At 34.6% G+C, this 19165-nt stretch overlaps 2 protein-coding genes across 2 annotated transcripts; one reads left to right on the top strand and one right to left on the bottom strand.

The window, feature by feature from the left end:
* The first annotated feature begins 2844 nt into the window (after positions 1-2844).
* Positions 2845-4134, top strand: LOC142638127 (putative membrane-associated kinase regulator 4). The gene has a single exon (XM_075812123.1). It carries the CDS (start codon positions 2908-2910, stop codon positions 3991-3993), a length of 1086 nt encoding a protein of 361 aa, XP_075668238.1. The 5' UTR covers positions 2845-2907; the 3' UTR covers positions 3994-4134.
* Positions 4135-13720: 9586 nt separating this feature from the next.
* LOC142639210 (ankyrin repeat-containing protein ITN1) lies at positions 13721-18222 on the bottom strand. Its single transcript, XM_075813338.1, has 4 exons — positions 17992-18222; positions 17361-17900; positions 16087-16496; positions 13721-14811 (listed from the first exon to the last, which is right to left on the bottom strand). The coding sequence occupies exons 1-4, from the start codon at positions 18011-18013 to the stop codon at positions 13987-13989; spliced, it is 1797 nt and encodes a 598-aa protein (XP_075669453.1). The 5' UTR covers positions 18014-18222; the 3' UTR covers positions 13721-13986.
* Positions 18223-19165: the final 943 nt, after the last annotated feature.

The following is a 19165-nucleotide window of genomic DNA, read 5'->3' as shown; positions in this document are numbered from 1 at the left end:
TCTATTTTTCACTAAGATTGCTTAGAATAGAAATCTTCAACACAACACTTCTGGGCAACACAACGATTCCGGGCTGTGTGGTAATGTAAAAGCTATCAAGGGGGTGACATTTGGATGTAGGCTTTAGCATGCTCTTCTTACAATTATGATCCGATTATGCTCCGATGGTTAAAAAATATTTCTTTCTTGAACCTTGCATTGGTCAACATGTTTCTAGGAAGCTATAATCTAACAGGCAAAACTTCTGTCCAGTGCTCTGGTGGATTGAGAGCACTAAATGGGACACATGATTATTTTTGGACACTTAGTCATGTTTTGTCGCGTTCAGTGTACTAAAGCATTGAACGCAAGCCAAACTCTAATCTAATTGCTTGCACCTAAACCATGCACACCACAATTCTGGTGGTGTGCTCCCTATGGCTATAAGCCTATAACCACAATACTTGTGAACACAACAGCTATAACAAACTGTCTCGATTTTGAGAATGGAGGGCTCCCTATAGCCTTGTTATAGTGGTTAAAATTAAGCATCTAAGAGTGGAAACATGGAATGTTTTAAAAGAAGAAAAAAAAATCTCGAGCTTCGCATGCATTCCATCCAAAATTCCCTTCCCCACCATGAATTGTCGGATCATGTGTTGGTCCTTTCTGAGGTCAACAACTCTCTCTCTCCACCTTATTATTATGTCAACTTTGAGTTAGTGAAGAGAATACAAGCTTAAAAACTATGAAAATCTAAGAGGATATAAAAAAAGAATATTTACTAAAAAAGAACAATAAAAATATCCAGAGACCAGATAGGTACTTAATTGCAAAGAAATTTAACGAAATTTTTTCTTATAAATGATTAAAAAAAGTAGTTACAAAAAGTAAAAACACACCCAGGAATCCAGTGAAAGTGATAAAAGCATGTAGTATAAAGCGATTCCCTAGTTCTAAGTATTATTCAATATGAAGGACCATTTTCGAGTTTGTTTTTATTAGTTATGGTGCATAGAGAGCAATCAATCAAATACTTCCTATATTGCGGGTGTGCAGAAAAGCCATGTTTTAAGCTATGAGCTGGCTTGAAGTTTGAATTTGGATGTGGTTGATAGGGGCTTGGTGAGTTTTGCATAAAAAACCAGAAATATGTAATTCCTTTTTAGGTACTTGCTCTTAATCATGGTTATCTAATTCACTAAATAAATTGAAAAAATCATGCAGATTCTCCTACTCTTTTGATGCAATGGAAGGGGTCTGGAATCCACCAGATAAAAATAATAGAAAACATCTCTAAATTCTATTAATTAATAATTTGAATGCTTAGGGACTACAATCTCTAATTTATCGTAAAGAAATCTTGTTGCGACTAGGATACGCTTAGGAAACCCTAATTCGTGTTAGACACAAAAAAGAAAAAAAGAAAAAAAAAAAAAGAGAGGTTAATATGATAGGACTCTAGGAAATGTTCTAGAATTGATAGGACCTTATGCAAACTCTTATTTTGAAAATTATTACAAAATGAAAATATTATGGGGCTTTCATCTCTTGCCTCAGAATCAAAATAGAGTTGACCCATCTCATCTATGTTCCTATTTTTTTTCTCGATAGATTATAAATCTAAAATTGAAATGAAGATATATTTGGAAGAATTATAGAGAAAGATAACCGAATAACTACAACATAAAGTAATAAACAAAAAAGGAAAGAAGAAAAAAAATCCAAAACACAGAAAAAATGCAATCTGCCTAAAGTAGTCATCTAATAAAATATTGATCTCAAGAACTTAATCTTAAGTTTTTGAGAGATAAATATCAGCAGCAGAAAATTTGTTATTAGAAATGAAAGCGTTTGAGTATAATTAAAGTACACGGGGAGTACAAGCTGCAGCCTAAAATAAAATGAAAGAGGGGAGGGGAAAAATGTAAAAGAGTCATGTTAGAAATTCGATAGTTAGAACAGGAGGATTTGAGCTCTAACTGTTTCTGTTTTAAAAACACCTGAGAGTGTCAATTGAACTATAAAGTTATTAGCAGTTTTCACAATCATTTTCTTTTTTACGATCATTGATGTGGTAAGTCATAATTAGAGTGTTATCATTTTTACATTGATCCATCACTGACATCACTTTTATCAACACTAATCAAAACATATCATTTTAATAGTTGTGAAAAAGATTATGAACTTATTATAGTTAGAGGTAGGGTATATCAAACATGGAATTTTCATAGAAAATGGTATTTGCAAATTACTCATTTTTTACACAACTAAGTTTGGCTAGACAAATGCTAACCCTAGTACTACAACAGTGCTAGAATGTTAGGTGAATCCTTCAATGATCAGATCCACTTCTATGAATATCTGATAATCATATCAAATCAATGGGGGATGATTCATTGCTCATGGATCTAGTCTTCTGATCACAATTTAATTTGAGAATCTGCAATATGGCATATGGTCCCAACAAATAATCAAGTCTTAATGATGCCTACAAAGTGCTTTGTAAGGAACAATGAGCCCATGAAAGAGATACTATAATATTGCATAATTCACTGATTAAAATCATTACTGGTTTTCTTTTAACTTCTTTAAAGAGAAACTTTTAAACAAATGAGGCCATTTAATAACTAAAAATATAAATGAGAAAAGCAGTGAGCCACAAGAAAAGAGAAATGTAGACATGAGTCAGTGCTGGGACATTTAAAAAGCTCCTTAATGTTTCTGAATTTTATATTTGGAAGCATTCAAAGATATTACAAATTTCGGACAATAAAATTTATTTCTTTCCACAATTTGCATCATCCACACTTTAAAGGGTGCACTTGCCCTCTTCCTTCCTCAGAATGCTCAACTCTCATAAGCTACTTCATTGAGAGAGAGAGAGAGAGAGAGGTCCATCTTATCAAACCAGGATTGAAACTTGAAATGGCTGTGAACCTCCTTTCATGTGAGCAAGCAGATGATGACTACATTGACATGGAAGTAAGCTCATACTCTCACTTCCTTTCCCATTCTTTAAGCTCCCCTCCACACCCCAGAGAATTTGAGTTCCAAATGTCTTCCATCTCTCAAGAGAGAGAGCCTACAACTTCACCAGCTGATGAGCTCTTCTACAAAGGAAAGCTCCTTCCTCTTCACCTCCCACCACGTATACAAATGGTAGAAAAACTCTTGCAAAACTCCAGTCCTGCTTATGATACAAGAAAAGACTTCTTTGAAGAATTCTATAGCACCCCATTAACCACTAGTGCCCCAACACCAAATTATAGTACCCCATTTGAGTCCTGCAACATCTCACCCTCGGAATCATGCACGGTCAGTGGAGAGCTGAACCCAGATGATTATCTCTACGAGTATTCCAATGAGGTCAGTGGCTTCATTGGTGAACACCCAAAAAAGTCTTGGACCAAAAAGCTCAAGCAGTCCTCTCTTGGCTTAAAGCTGAAGGCATCCAGGGCTTACCTCAAGTCCTTCTTCAGCAAATCCGGTTGCTCCCACGAGTCCTGCACAGCTGCTACAAAGGATGCAGATGAAGGATCGGTTTCAAAAGCCAAGGAATGTATGAATAAGTACATGAAGGAGTCTAAGAAAATCCCATTTGGACAAATTTACAAGGACAAATGCTTAACTTCAACTAGTAGTGTGAGGAGCGTTGACAAAGAAAAGAGTGCAGAGATTGGTATTGTTGGTCGCCATAGGAGATCATTCTCCATGGCTATCAAACGCCATTCGACAAAGAAGTCTTCATCCTCTTCAGAATCATCTGGATCTTCTTCATCTTCAAGCTCAAACAATTCAAATGGATTCCATGAGTTGCAATTTCTCAAGAGATGTAACAGTGCTAGGTCAGATATTGAGATATCAATCCAAGGAGCAATTGCTCATTGCAAGCAGTCTCAGCAGCTCTTCCATTCCAGAAAGACTGTAACTGAAGTTGGGTTTTACTCATTGTCAACTTCAAGGATTGCAGTTCTTGAAGATCAAGAAAGGCCAGACCTTTGCAGGGGCTGAGAGAGAGAGAGAGAGAGAGAGAGAGAGTCAGAGAGAGAAGAAAAACAAGGGCAAAGTACAAAGTTGTAATTGGCTAATGATGTGCTTTCCTTCTTTCATAATTTTGATAATGACTATGCTTTGATCCAAGACTTATAATTGTGTATGGCTCTTTGTAATTTTTAGATCAGAGCAACCTGTGGAAGTTTATGAAAACTCTGAATAAAAGTTCTCTTCCTCAAAACAAGTTATAATCAGTACAAATGAATGAGGTTCTTCATATAGATTACTCCACTTTAGTGGGATTTACCAATATTAGTTGATTGAAATTTCTTGTTCCCACATCTTCCTTAGACAAGAAATCATAACTCCGTCTATTCAAAAGCCACTTTGGAAAATTCTGTACAAACAAATCTTCTTTTATGCACAAGCTGTGTTTCACTTTTGAACACAAACTACAAAAGTTTCCCACCAAAGGCCTCTTGACTTAATGGTGCCTCCAGTTCCACCAAAGGGGTGAACTTGGGTTCAATCCACCAATTCCACTTTGGGGTAAGCTTGACTTCTTTGATGTCCATGAAGTTGTTACAGTTTTATTTTGACGGATACCAAAAGGAGTTACAAAGATCATCGGCATATATATACTGCCATATTACTTGATCGACATTCATGTGTGAAATTACAATATTGAGTATAGGGCAGCCAGTGTATTCAAATATTGGAAATATTCCCAATAATGGTACAGACACCCGTTTTATGTGATTCAGGACTAGACCTGCTGGCTCCCGAATCCTCAGCATAACCAACATGGTAGATTAGACTCCATGCACATCCCATCACCTGGCTATCAAGTTGACTTCAGTAACTCCAATCTTTTAAGACATTAGTATTTAGGTTGCGGATATCACAATGAATTATAAGGACCAAAGTATAAGAATGAAAAATCAAGATAGCGTCTATTTTATATGGACCTTGCTTCTCTTAAATGATTCTAACTAATTCAGGGAACATTGACATCAATTTTAATCCTTCAGGTGTACTGTACAAATAAAAGTCTGGTATTGATAGTAGGATTTAATATCCTTGCTTCTTCTGAAATGGAAGCTATTTGAATCTAGGCTTATTCACCTAGATAATAACTTAATAGGAAGTGGATTTGATAGTGATTGTTTATAATGAGAAATACAATCTTTTCCAATTTTATTAAGTAGCAAAAAGTAAATGATCATGTTCCATAACTGACAGTTTCTATCATTGTTATGAAGTTAAAAAATTGGAAGATATAAATTAGAAAAAAAATCCCAAGCTTGTCCATGATTTTGCAAAGCCTTCCTAATGACATTCAAGCATTTCCCAACATAATTCTCAAGGCCTCCCTAATTTCAACTTTGTTTTTAAATGATTAGGAGAAAAGAAAAAGGATACGTGCGTTTGGCCAACTTATTTTCTGCAAATTTATTTGCTTTTTACTTTAGAGACAAAAAGTGATTTAGCAAATTACCTGGCTTATAGTTAATTATTAGTTATCTATTTATTCCAAACAAATAGAATTGTATGTTGCTTACCTGTAAAGTTAGGTTGTTCTAATCACCAGCCATCACTTCCACAAGCTGACTTGGTTTCCTTCAAATACATTACAAAATAATATAAACTACACAAAGATGAGTATCATTATGTTCCAGACAATTATCAAATAACAGAATTAATCATGACTGTTATACTAGAAGCCCACTTGTCCACCCCTCTAAAGCAATTAAGAGACACCTACGGCCTCTCTTAAATTTTTTATCGCTTCTGACAAAAAAATGAAACATTCTTTTACAAAGTTTTAGAAAACCGCTCAAAATGTTGGAAAAGTGTTTGGATTAAGTTTAAGTCGCCCATACTTGCACGGGTAAGTTAAGCTAAGGAAAGACAATAAAAAACAAAATATAAGAAGAGGAAATCTTTCAAGTGCAGACAAAAAGCTTTTCAGGTGGCTCTTTTGCCATTCTTTTTATTTAGCTATAGTGGATGTACAGTGTACTATACCTTAAACTAAGTAAACATGTCAGCCAGAACTTTGACAGGATTAAAGGCAATGGAAAGTAATAAAAAGGCCAGTTTGATGTTGTTGAGCACCAAGGTGAGAAACCCGTTTCCCCACCCAGCTTCTACAGGATATCTACTGGTGTGCCTGATTAGTGATTACCTCAGCTTGTCCTTTTGTAACTTACGTTTTCAAAATGGGGTAATTCTTACATGCTCCCGCACCTAAGTTTTTTCCTTCAAAATGACCCCCAAAACAATTACACAAAAAGTCAGTGTACGGACACTCATGAGTGTGCACAATGCACACAAATGGCCTTTCAGGATCATGAAGTTGGATGCATAGCTAAATAATGCCTAATATATTTGCAGCCATTACATTTAATCTGACATCTGAATATCTCACTTTTGAGAGTAATTGACTTCACAATTATGTAGTGTTTAACCCAGGGCGGAACTAGGATTTTTACTTTGGGGTGGGGGTGAGAGATGTGAGACCAAACTATCACATTGATTCACAATTCAAAAAAAACTCAAAGTGACACACACACATAAGTCTTGGATTTTTAATTCCAAAGTGAGTCATAACTCATATATATATATATATATATATATATATATATTGCATACAAAAGTTCTATTTCTAAAAACTTATCTTTTATAAAAGTTTTACATTTTTCTAAACTCTATTAAATATACAAAAGTTTTCTAACCCGCAACATGGAAATGTCATAGCTAGGGCCCAATTATTTTCTTGGAAGGGGGGCCAAGTCTATATAAAAAATTGGTGAGTCTTATATTTTCCTACTACTAATTAATTTTAAAAAATTTTGTGGGAGCAATCTCACCCCCTATGTTAGACATGATTCATCCCTGGTTTAACCAATATGACATAGTATTTTGAAGTTCAATTGATGTGAATACTTCACACCAATATATACAAGTAAGCTAATATCAGAATTTATTGGTATGGAGCACCACATCACTATAATTCAAGAGTAACTAATAATTTTCTGGTGTTTAACTTTGTGCTTCACTAATGATCAATATCGGTTTTTAGGGAAAGAGTTTGTGGGTATGTACTTGTTGGAGTATTATTAATACAGGGAAAAAAGGTTCCCCAAGTTTACTTAAAAATTATTTGAAGATAGACTTAGTGCATGAAACCTTGCACACCTAAACAAAGTTGCCTCATGTGATCCAGGTAACCTTGTGAAAGTACATCATGCAAATCAAAAGAATGAATGTTGTTGTTGTCCATTTAACAGCCCTTGTTTTCCTTAGAAAACTGTTGGTCCCAAATCCCAATGGAATAAAAAAGGAGCTTGCAGAATATATATATAACCAGAAATGTGTGTGTGTGTGTGCGTATATATATATATATATATGTAGCACTTACAGGACAACAAGAATCACTGGTTAGGTAAGTTTGAACTTTGAAGGCTCGGAGGACCGCATGACATTGGTATGTGTTAGGATTATTGCTGCTAAGTGCTTTTTTTTTTTTTTTTGAGAAACTGCTGCTAAGTGCTAACAATTCAATAATAATCTCATGCCTAGCTACCACCTGAACCGAAGTTAATGGACTCTAGGTTGGCTTAACCAATGTAAAGGAAAGGAGCACTGAATTCCTCTCAAGTCTCCTCTAGTGGGTCCATCTAGCTAGAAGCCTAGAACCCTGAACTATTAATTTTTCAGTTGGTCACACCTAGAACTGCGACAATTGCCACCTTTTTATTTATTAACAAACAAAAAGAAAGAATCTCTGGAAGAAGAAGAAGATGGGTCTTCGAAATGTTAAAGAAACGAATTCGCTTGATCAAGGGCCCAATGAACAGAGTGGGGTAGAGCAGAGATGAAAATGGGGCCATTTCAGTTATAAAATAGAGTCCACTGGCCATGTATACAGACGAGTTGCTCACTCAGCACAAAAGAAAATGAGCAACAATTAAAATTCCTATTTATGTCAAAAGCCTTGTAATTCAATGATATTGCTTACATACCAATTTAGAGAGGTCTCATATTACGATTCTACCCAACCGTGTAAATATTGTCCACTATGGAACCATACTTTTGGCTAAAGTATGGCTCTTATACCATTTGTTCCTGCCCCAACTATAAAGATATTGTGCTTTGGAGAGAGAACAAAACTGTGAGGGGTATGACCCAAAGCGGGTGGGGTCATTACATCTCATAAAAGCATCTCGTAAAATACCCTCCTGCTCTACAGCTACACTACCTTGTTGTAACTCAGTAACTGAAACTGTGGATATTCATAACCCTTTAATCAACAATAGAAAGTAAAACGAATGTTGTGTAGTAAATACCAAATAATGAAAGGCTCTTGTTAAAGGTATCAAGCCCAATTATAATCAAGACCCAAGCCCAACCCTTATGGTGCAAAATCAAGAATCCCAATTCGTACTTATAGTACAATTCAATTAACTATGGTTTACTGTAAGGTTAATTTAGAGTTTAGCCTCTTATAAATCATATACTATATAATAAAAGTTGGGCTTAAAAATTGTGATTGTGCCAAATAGCTTCACCAAATTGCAGAAATTTTGTTAGAATTTTTAAAAAATAAATAAATATATTTTTTATACTTATCTTCTTCTGTAAAAGTTGATAAAAATTTTAATTTGATTACAATCCAAATTCTTCATATTACAATCCTCTAAGTTAATAAAAATCTTAATTTGATTCAATCCAAATTCTTTATCTAATCATTTTATTATCATAATTTATAAATCAATAAAAAAATCAAGAAAAAATTTACATTACAAAGATGTATATAGCAATCCAATTACTTTTTATTTGGTCTTTATTATATCTGGTTGGTTTAATCTTCTTGGGTAACTAAGCAAGTTTAATCTTTCAATCTCTTTTTCTTTATGTGAAACAAACCAACTAGATTTGCTAAAGATGAAAATGATGTACACATATGGCTAGAGGATGTACCCCCAATAATTTGAAACCTGGTTTTGGAATTAACATTTTTTTTTTGTATTTAATTTTCTTATTCTTTGTAAGGCATTGATTTTATTGCTTTTTTTTTTTTTTGATAAAGTTTATGATAGCTATTTTGTTTTTTTAGGGTTTGATGTGGTATTTTACTGTGATTATCAATACTAGTAAGTTGCCCGTGCGATGCATGGATAATACTGTAATGTTTTATGTAATATAATTTTGGAGAATGTTGTACGCATATTATACCATAATTGTCATAGAGCTTTGTTAGTAATGAGTTAATTATAAGAAGTAACAAAAGCTAAACAAAATAATGAAATAAAGACGAAATTTAGAATTTTTTTTTTTTAAAAAAAAAAACCTTGATGAACCAAACGCTAAAATCCTCGATTCATACACTATTGAAATTCATAGAAAAGAAAGCACACACAACATATAGATCATTATACAATCACCATTAAACCAAAACTCAAAAAAAAAAAAAAAACCATTAACCCAAAACTCAATTTATTTTAGGAAAAAATTCAATATGTATTTCTTAATTGAAATATCAATCGAGAAAGAAGCTTTGGAGTCTAAAGAATGCGGATTAAATAGTCGTGTTGTTTTTCCTCTGTAAATTCAATTGCCATTGACTAAATCACCTCCACCCTATTACTGCACATCCTTAGTGGGATGGTCGCTCCACAAGTATAAGTGCTTACGAGGTGTGGTGGGTAAGAGCCGGGGTTCAAGTTTCCAAGAGGGAGACTCATACACATATACACTTAGATTTGGTTAGAGTAGAATTTTTATCTTGTATAAATAAAATAAAATAAAATAAAAACCCCTCCACCCTAGATGATAACTGCTTGATCCCTATAATCCAATTTATGATTTACAGCAGGTTTAGCTTTTGTTTATTTTGAAAAGACCAGTCTACTCAAATCATATGCTAAGATTAAACAATCTTGAAATGACAATGACAATGAGACTTATACACTACAATAAACAATTATCGACTTCTCAGTTCTAGACTTCAAGCATCTTTTGAAAATCGATATACACAATAACACAACCTATAAAAGAAAATAGCAAAACACAGAATCTCACGATTTGAACCCTACCGATTGTAAGTGAAGAACTGAATTTTTGAAAGTAATAAAAGATAGCTTGAACTCATACATGTCAAGGCCACTTAATGTGCGATGGATAGCCACTGGCTACAACAAAAGATCACAAGAGCAATAGGTTTCTTCTATTGGCCTAGTGTTTTAAAAAATTGTGAGTATGGAAACAAAATTTGAGAGTAGCAGTAGTTTAGGAAATTTAACTATTAAAGGTTTTTTTTTTTTTAAGAGAAAGAAAGTTTTTTTAAGAGAGAAAGAAAGAGAATGGAGGCATATAGTTAAAGTTGAGAGGGGAAGGTAAAGCGTGAGAGAGAGGTTGGGGAGTTAAAGGTTTAGAAAATCCTACATTAATCATTATAGCAAAGTATTGATAATGTACATTAAGTGAAAACAAAAAGGCAAAAATCAAAACGTCATTTTGGGGGCTAGCTGTGATTAATGCATCTACACAATCATAAAGGCAGAAACTTTTTATATAACTAATATAAAAACTTGCGGTACCAAAAAAAAAAAAGACTAACAGAGGAGGGAGACTTTGTTTATGAGATGTTTTTATGTAAATTAATCACCATAAAATAATAAGGATTCCCATAGAATAAAATAATAATAATTATAGTAAATAAAATATATGAATTTGTGTAATTTAGGCAACAAAAATGCTAGAAGATTATCTATCTCGATCTCATTAGTTATTAGTATCCATTTTTATTAATAAAAAAAAAAAAAAGCTGAAACATTTGGTATACTAAAAGACATGAAGAAGAGAGAGAGGTGTGGTGTAAACTCAGGCAATTAATGAGAGAGTTGAATGATTGTAGAAAAACTTCATAGGAGGTGCCACTTGGCAAAAGCTTAGACCCTCACACAATGAGGTCTCTGCTTTTATATATATATATATTGATTGATGTATTTTAAGAGTTTTAATCGGTAACATATATTCTTCCATGAATATAAATTAAAGAGAAATTTTTGAAGAAAAAAAAAAGAAATAGTAAAATTGAAAAACCAAGCTGGTTGATTATTCAATTTTATTAGTTTTAAAAAACAATTTCAAAATTATATTTAAGAAAACAGTATATCTTATTCATGATATAAACATATTTACCGTTATATAAATAAATAATACCTTATTAAAAGAGTGCAATAAATATATTTGCTTTTAAAATGCGTTGGGCTTAGATGTCGTAGTTGCGCCAAGTGGTAGCACCAAATTGTAGAATTTTTTTTTAGATTTTTAGATTTTAAAAAGAAAACATTTACATGAAAAAGTCTAATGCATCTTAAATTGCAGCAACGTAGACATAGTTTAATCTAATTCTTCATATTTTTCAATTACTCCACTAAAAAAATTGTCTAATGTATCTTAAATTTCAGAAATCGTATACTACACTAAAAAAAAAAAAGAGGTCTAATTCATCTTAAATTGCAGCAATGTATACTACACTAAATCAAAAGGTCTAATGCATCTTAAATTTCAACAATATTAATACCCATAATTTTTTTTTGAATTTGTCATTAATCTTTTTGCAAAATTTGTCATTATTTTAAATGTTTAGTAATTTAGATTGTTCTTAATTATTGAATTGAAATTTCCACTTAAATATGATTTCAATTATTGTTTGGGATTGTTTTTAATTATTATATTCAAGGTTTTTCTATTTAGATATTCCTTGTTGATTAATTGAGCCTTAAAGCTCAATATATATATATATATATATACACACATATTTTATAATACCTTAATTTCACACCATTTGTATTCATTAATTAACTTAAAAGTCAAATACTCATTTATTTTCATTATCTATTCTGTTATCTAAGTTTAAGTAAATTATTAAATAAAAACTATTTACATATGAATTTTGATTAAGTCGGGCATCACACGAGTATAATGCTAGTAACCCTAGGAAGTGAAGACGTATTCTACTTCTTCACAATGTTTGCCTTTTTTTTGGCCTTTTGTTCCATACTTCCAGCAAGCCTACATCAGATTCGTTCCAAAAAAATAAAATAAAAATCAAGCCTTATTCAATGTACCGCCGCTGAAGCCTTATCGAGATATTGCAACGTTGCTGCTCAAGCTTAGCCTTGAAGTGCTGTCACCTTCAAACATGTGAAAGCCCAAATGTTGCAAATTGACAAAATTATGGCAAAGTGTGGCCCATCCAATAGGAATTTCAAAGCATGATTTAAGTCTTTCTATGCCTATGACAACCACGTGTTGTTGAAGATGCTTATTGTTTTCAAGGCTTCAAAGACCATTGAACTTTAAGCTAAAGTTATGTCCTGCTGCTACTCCTATGATTAAATTGTTGTTGGGTTTTAGACCGCTCAACTTATGCATGCCCGCAATCAACTTCACAAACACAATTGCTAATATGGACCATCTTTATTGCTCTAAGTTGGCTTTTATATGTTGTAAGTTTCTATGGCCTCTATTAATTGCAAGATCAAGGTTGTCTTTGTCACCATCACTGCCTACTCTGTTGGATCATCCTAATTTATTCTTTGTCATGAAAAACATATGAACAACCTCGAAGATCTTGGTGATTACAGCTTCGTTGATCAGTAGCCTCCTATATATAGTCTTATCTTTTTTTATCATGCAGGTTCATCACACCTCTAATTCGTAGTCCTACAAGTATAATATGCACCACTCTTCATTGAAATCTCAATTATTGGTGCATTTGAATTTCATTGAAACCTTTAATCATCGCGTGCATCTCACCAATTATTGCTCTATTTAAATCGGGTGTCTCACTTTGTTTTTAGCATGGATTATGATTTTGGGGTCCATTTGCTCATGTGAGTCACCAAATCACTTGAATTGACAATTTTATATTTAGGTTCAACATCTTCGACATTATTAACTCAGTCACGCACTTCATCACAGCGTTCAGTGTAGTCATCCATAGGTCATAACAGCCCCTCCTTGGTTAGTGATGCACCCTTCTTAATCCCTTATTATCTTCTAGCATTCATCAAATGTTGTAGTTCATTGTCATACACAATTCATTCTCCATCCATGTTGGTCATTCATGGTCATCTTTTTCAAGACATATTTGAGGCATCTTCACTTTCCAAACTCAAGTTGTCTTCAAGCTTCCACTTTGAGTTTAAGTGGGTGCTAAAGGTATCAAGTCCAATCATAATCTAGACCTAAACCCAATCCTTGATGTGTAAGTCAAGAATCCTACTTGGAGTACAAGTCAATTAACTGTTATGATTAGTTTAAGATTCAACCTCTTATAAATAATACCCATCGTTGTAACACAAGAATTGGGTTTATAATGAAGCTGTAGTTGTCAAAGGCTTTCCCCCATAAATATAGGCCGTAATTTTTGTGTTTTCTCATTCTCTCTATTCTCTCTTTTATAATTTCAAAAATTCTAACAGCTCCATATGCTTTGAGATAAGGTATTTTTATGGTGGTTTTTTACAATAAAATAAGTAAATTTAGAAAATAAAAATAATGTGTTATTATTATTTGGTTGAGAACATGAAATTAATATTTAGTGTTTTACTTGCTCTGAAAATTGCCATGTTAAAATTAACAAAAACAGGTCCATGACTGTAATAGCAGAGAAGGTATAACGAGGTAAGGGAAAGGGGGAGGAGCAGAGGTGGCTAACTACTGTTACTGAGATCAACATCTGTACTTACATATCTCATATTAAAAGTAACATTACATGATTTTATCATTCCAAGTTTTGGATCCCAAAAAATAAGCCTGCAGGGATGTGGGAATACATAGACATGCACAAGAATGTAACTGTTAAGAGGTATTGTTTCTTATTGAATACCAAAGCGATTCTTAAAGGCATACCTAAACACGTTTGTACTCTGTTCTGCATGCATTTTCCAGTCTATATAGTCCTACATACTTCCAATACTAAAAGTCCCCCAATCAAAGGGCATAAATCCGATCAACTTCTGAGTTGGAGAATTCAGATTGCGGCCACGAGTTGGACATGCTCCTACTCTTGTCCCTCTTCCTCATTGAACGATTCCTCTTAGACTTCACCACATAATAAGTCATGGTGCCAAGAACCCCGGCCATTATTGCTCCCCCCACAACTGTAACCAAAATCGCAGCCCATTCATGCCTCTTCCCAACCACAATATATGAGGAGGCCATAAATGCCACCGAAGTGCACACAGAAGCCAACCACATCAACTTGTTAATTATCTCCACTACCCGTTTTTCTGCTTTTGTCTCACCTCTAACCAGTGTAATTTGAACAACCACAACAGCCAACGATGTAAAAAGTGCAATGGCATTGGAGATGAAGAAAATTTTAAAAGAAATTGAGTTCGCCACCACGGCCGAACCATCATTATCATCCCCACCAGGCAAAGTGAAAATAGCTGCAAAGGCAACTGTGGCAAACAGCACAGCCACCACAGTAACTGAGTTAGTGGCATTGTTGATACCTTCTCGGTGAAGTTTCCTGAGCTCTTTAGAAATATTATGAACATTTTTGTTAGTTTTCCTCGTTTGTTCGAGCTGGATATGAACATCTTTCTTAATTTGAGTCACAGTTTTCCTCAACTCATCCCTTGGTTGGTTCAGATCATTAGCTCTGAGAGCACCATATTTCGAAAGGCACTCCTTTATCTCTGACGATTCTTCAGAAAGGGGAAGCTCTACAGCTATGTCAAGAGCTGTTTTGTGGTCTCTGGTCAGTGCATTGACATTAGTGTCAGGAAGGGATAACAACTCAGTCACTATCTGCAAGGAGAAAAGGGAAGGTCAGTTCCAGGACAACTCTTTCTCCCCTAAATGTATATATGCAGACTTCAAATAATATAAAGCATGCACAACTGGAACAAGCAATCAAATGAGTTATCTGTTATGCCTAGAGAGGAGTGGGGGGTGCATCGTGATATAATTTACTAACTTGGCATAAATGGAAAAACACAGAAGTTGGATAATTTTAGTCTAATATAGTGGTGCGGACACAAGGTACAAGCCCCCAATTACATGCATGTATGGGAGGAAGAGCAAAAAGAAGACGGCCCCACCTGTGGCCTTATGGATGGAGCCTGTTAGTAATTGGGCTTGAGATTAAGCAAGGCCGAGCATTTAATAATTAGGGTTTCTTTATGCATTTTATTGTTAGCTATTTAAGCACTTTTTCTAATTATTGTAAGACAGTTTTGAGAATTATAAAAAAAACGTGTGTTTCTTTTACACTGGTGCCGACTCTAGTGTTTGCTTAGTGCTGACTCCAAGCACTCCTTAGGTGCCGACTCCTAGGGTTTATTTTGTTATTTATTTGTTCCATTGAAATAGTGTGGTTGTCCTACGTCATATAGCCAATTATTGTGACTTGGTTCAATTCAAATATAGTGAATTCAAATTCAAAGGAAGAAAAACTTTAAGAAAAATAAGCATGATATACATGAGAGAAGCAATTAACACATGCTAGTTTTCCTGCCGCGGAGTTAAAATATGAGGAAAACATTGATGGTAGAAGACCAAAGCAACATGATATTTTTCATCTTTCAGAATACAATTAATGCCCAAGAGAAACAATAAAGAATTTGTGACAAGGTAAGATGTACTTAATTTACACTACATTGGCAAGTAAGCATAAGTTCATTACAGAGATATTAATTGCATAGTTTGAAAGAGATAAGATCCAAGCTACACACTTGCAGAGATCAAGTGGCAGGCATTTGGACATTGGAAAGATTCAAAGGAAGTAGCACTAATTTAAAAGAAAAGTTGGTACTAGAAAAGAGCGAGTAGTTTGATTAGAAACAAAAAAGGATGAAAGACACTAATTTAAAACTTTAGTTTTAGGCTGACACTAGGCATCAATGTGATTTAAAGCCATTGACTATAATTTAAAATATACGGTTTTTATTATTATTATTATTTATATGTAGAAGATACAAATATTATTAGCATTCAAAAGATACGTGAGCAATCGAATCTCTCAAAGTATACACTTCTAATTCTAAACAAAAAAAGTGCAGCATCACCAAAAGAAGCACCTACCTCTACTCGCTTTTTCCTTGTGGCGACATGTAACGCTGTATTGCCAAATTTATCAGGAAGCATAACAATTGCAGCATCAGCATCAAGAAGCAATTTCACCACCTCACAGCTCTGCCCTTTTACAGCCATATGCAGAGCAGTCTGCCCCTTCTTGTCAGTCCTTCGTGCCAACTGTGGATCTTTGGCCAGCAATGCTTCTACAATGCCAAGATGCCCTTGTCGGGCAGCCAAATGCAATGGATTTTTCCCATTAGACCTAGAGATTTCCAACAAGCTACAATCCTTTGACAGTAGTTCTTTAACTACTTCTGTATGGCCTCTTGCAGCTGCAGATATAAGAGGAGTTGCATTTGATGGGCCAATTGTTTTGCTGAGCGTAGGGTCATGTTCTAGTAGCACCTGGACAATGGCTGTAACAGAAGAATCATTATCAGTGCACTGTCAATTGTATAGAAACCAGAGATTTTGCAACTAGTAGCATATTTTACATATGTAGTCATTATGACATTCAATTCTTTGGTCTCCATAACTTTCATGATTTTAAACAGATTAAAATGGAAACTTGTAATCTTGAAGACTGAAGCAGAAATCAGGGCCAAAAGCAATAATACTAAAAAAGTGGAATTTCAAATAGTAAGGGGCTGATTACAATCCACTTGAGCTCACCATTTCTTTTGGTAAACGATAATCTTCTAAAAGTTAACACATATAAGCTAATACCGAACCAAAAACCACAGAGAACCTTTATAACTGTTAACTTGTGTGAACATGTCCTCTGTAAATTTTCAATTTTGATATCTATCCATACATAGGCATTTAAAGGGCAACTACAAAGAAATCTTTTTTTCTCAGTTAACAAACTTGGTAGTTCATGAAGTTGCAAGTTGCTACTTTAGAAAGCACGGACACAGACATGGACACGAGTACCATACGGTGACACGAGCAATAACAGCCGGTACAACACCGGTATGACACAGATTTGACACCCTAAATGAAGTATCCGTGCTGCTACTTCTCTTAATTGCAATCAAACAGAGCCCAACTGTCAAATACCTTATATAAACCTTCTACAATTACCAAAGGTAATGAATTTATACCTATATAACAGCATTCATTGAATAAATGCCACATCTCTAACAAACCCAATACCTATATAAGCTTAACTTTCATCTTTAATAATCTGTACCATAATTCAAACTACAAAAAAACCCATAACAAAAATTCACAAACCACATAATAAAAAAAAACAAGATAAAAGCTACTTGATCCATTACCATGGTGCCCTTGACTTGCAGCTATATGCAACGGATCAAACCCGGACCGGTTCTTCTTCGTAAGAGTTTCCGTACTCGAATAGTTCAACAATTCCTTCAAAATATCAAGGTACCCTTTCTCCGCCGCCGTATACAGCGCCGTCTCTCCCAACTCATTCACTTCATTCACAACCGCAGCCCGGACCTCCGCGACTTCGGCATCAAATTCCGCGCCGCTAAAAGTCTCCATCACCTGCTTATCGATATCTTCCAGTATCTGCTTCACGGCGGCCAGATCGCCCCGCTGCGCCGCCAGGTGGAGCTCGGTGTCGTTGTGCCGACCAGTCACTTGCTTCACGTACTTCTTCTTCCCGGCTTGATCGATCCGCTTGCCGGAATTGGATAGGACTAACGCCGGAGCCGTGGCCGTCGCCGATGGAGACGGAGTCGGCGACGGCGAAGGCGAAGGCGAAGGCGAAGGCGAAGCGAGAGAGTTTTGAGTCGATGATGGCGTTGGAGTCACCGTCATCGTCAGTCCCTTCTCTAAGTCTCTCTCACCTCCTGTTACCATTCAACAAATATTAACAACTACAAAGTCAAAATACAATACCTAACAATTTTCTTTAGATCATTGAAGAGAGAGAGAGAGTACCTTGTTCGATTTGTGACGCCATGGTTGAATTGGAAGAGAAAGTGGAAACCCTAGGGAGTTTGCTGTTAAGCTTAGGAGGTCATCCAGAGAGAGAGAGAGAGAGAGGAAAGGTGAGGTGTGAGATTGAGAGAGAGAGAGAGAGAGGAAATAAGAGGAAGTGGACAAGGGAAAAACGAGAGGAGAGGAAAGTGCAGAGAAGGAGAGGAAGAGAGAGAGGATGCGTTGGAAGTTGGAGTAAGAAAAAGGCTTTTTGGAATATTTGTTTGTTTCTTTCTTTCTTTCTTTCTTACTGACGAAAGATGAATAGACCATTGCCGTTTGAGCTTTTACTACAGTCAACAAAAGAAACTGGCGCACTTAGCACTTCACACTTCCCCACAGTCTTCGGTACTTTTTCTGTACAGTGAGGCCAATCCATGCAGTTGCCGCGAAATCACTAGTAAATAAAAATAGAAGCTTTTTTACACTGTAGACTTTATTGTGGCCGTCCGCGGGTTTAATTTCTAATTTCCAAATACTCGTTTACTGTTTATGTTAGGTAAAACTGCTGAAAACACGTGCGACGGAAAAAAGAGCAATGCGCCAAAAAAATCTCAAAACTTTTGTATAACAAACTTGAGCACACTTTTGATACTGTAGTCACTCTACAAGTGACCACCAAGATAAATTATGGTAAAATTTGTAATATTTACTGTCTTTAACATTTTTTGAGGAAAAAAAAAAACCACTCATTATTGTTGGGTCTAGAAATTATTCTTATTTAAAATGAATTTTGATAAATCCACCACTGAATTATATCTTCTTCTTATATCTTTCATACTTATAAAATTTTTAGAAAATTAAAGATCAATAACTATGTTATTAATAAATTATTTAAATTACAAGTTTTTGTAATTTAAAATTATGCATAAAATATAAGCTTATAAATCATATAGTAAATAATATCCGATTGACACAGAATTTGACATGTGTATTGAGAGCGTAAATAATATGCAATTTGATAGTTAAATTTTCAAAACATGTAACCTTAGACTACAATCAATTTTGTAACTAAATTTTGTTTTTAACCATCTCACTTAAAAAAAAAATCAACAAAAGTTGTTTTATTTTAACATTCAACACAATAAAATAATATAAATAACATAATAAAATAATATATCTATTACAATAAACA

The sequence above is a fragment of the Castanea sativa genome, chromosome 6, assembly GCF_040712315.1.
Source record: "Castanea sativa cultivar Marrone di Chiusa Pesio chromosome 6, ASM4071231v1".
NCBI lineage: Eukaryota > Viridiplantae > Streptophyta > Magnoliopsida > Fagales > Fagaceae > Castanea > Castanea sativa.
Note: the sequence above shows the minus strand (reverse complement) of the source record. Positions and strands in the feature narration are given on the sequence as shown.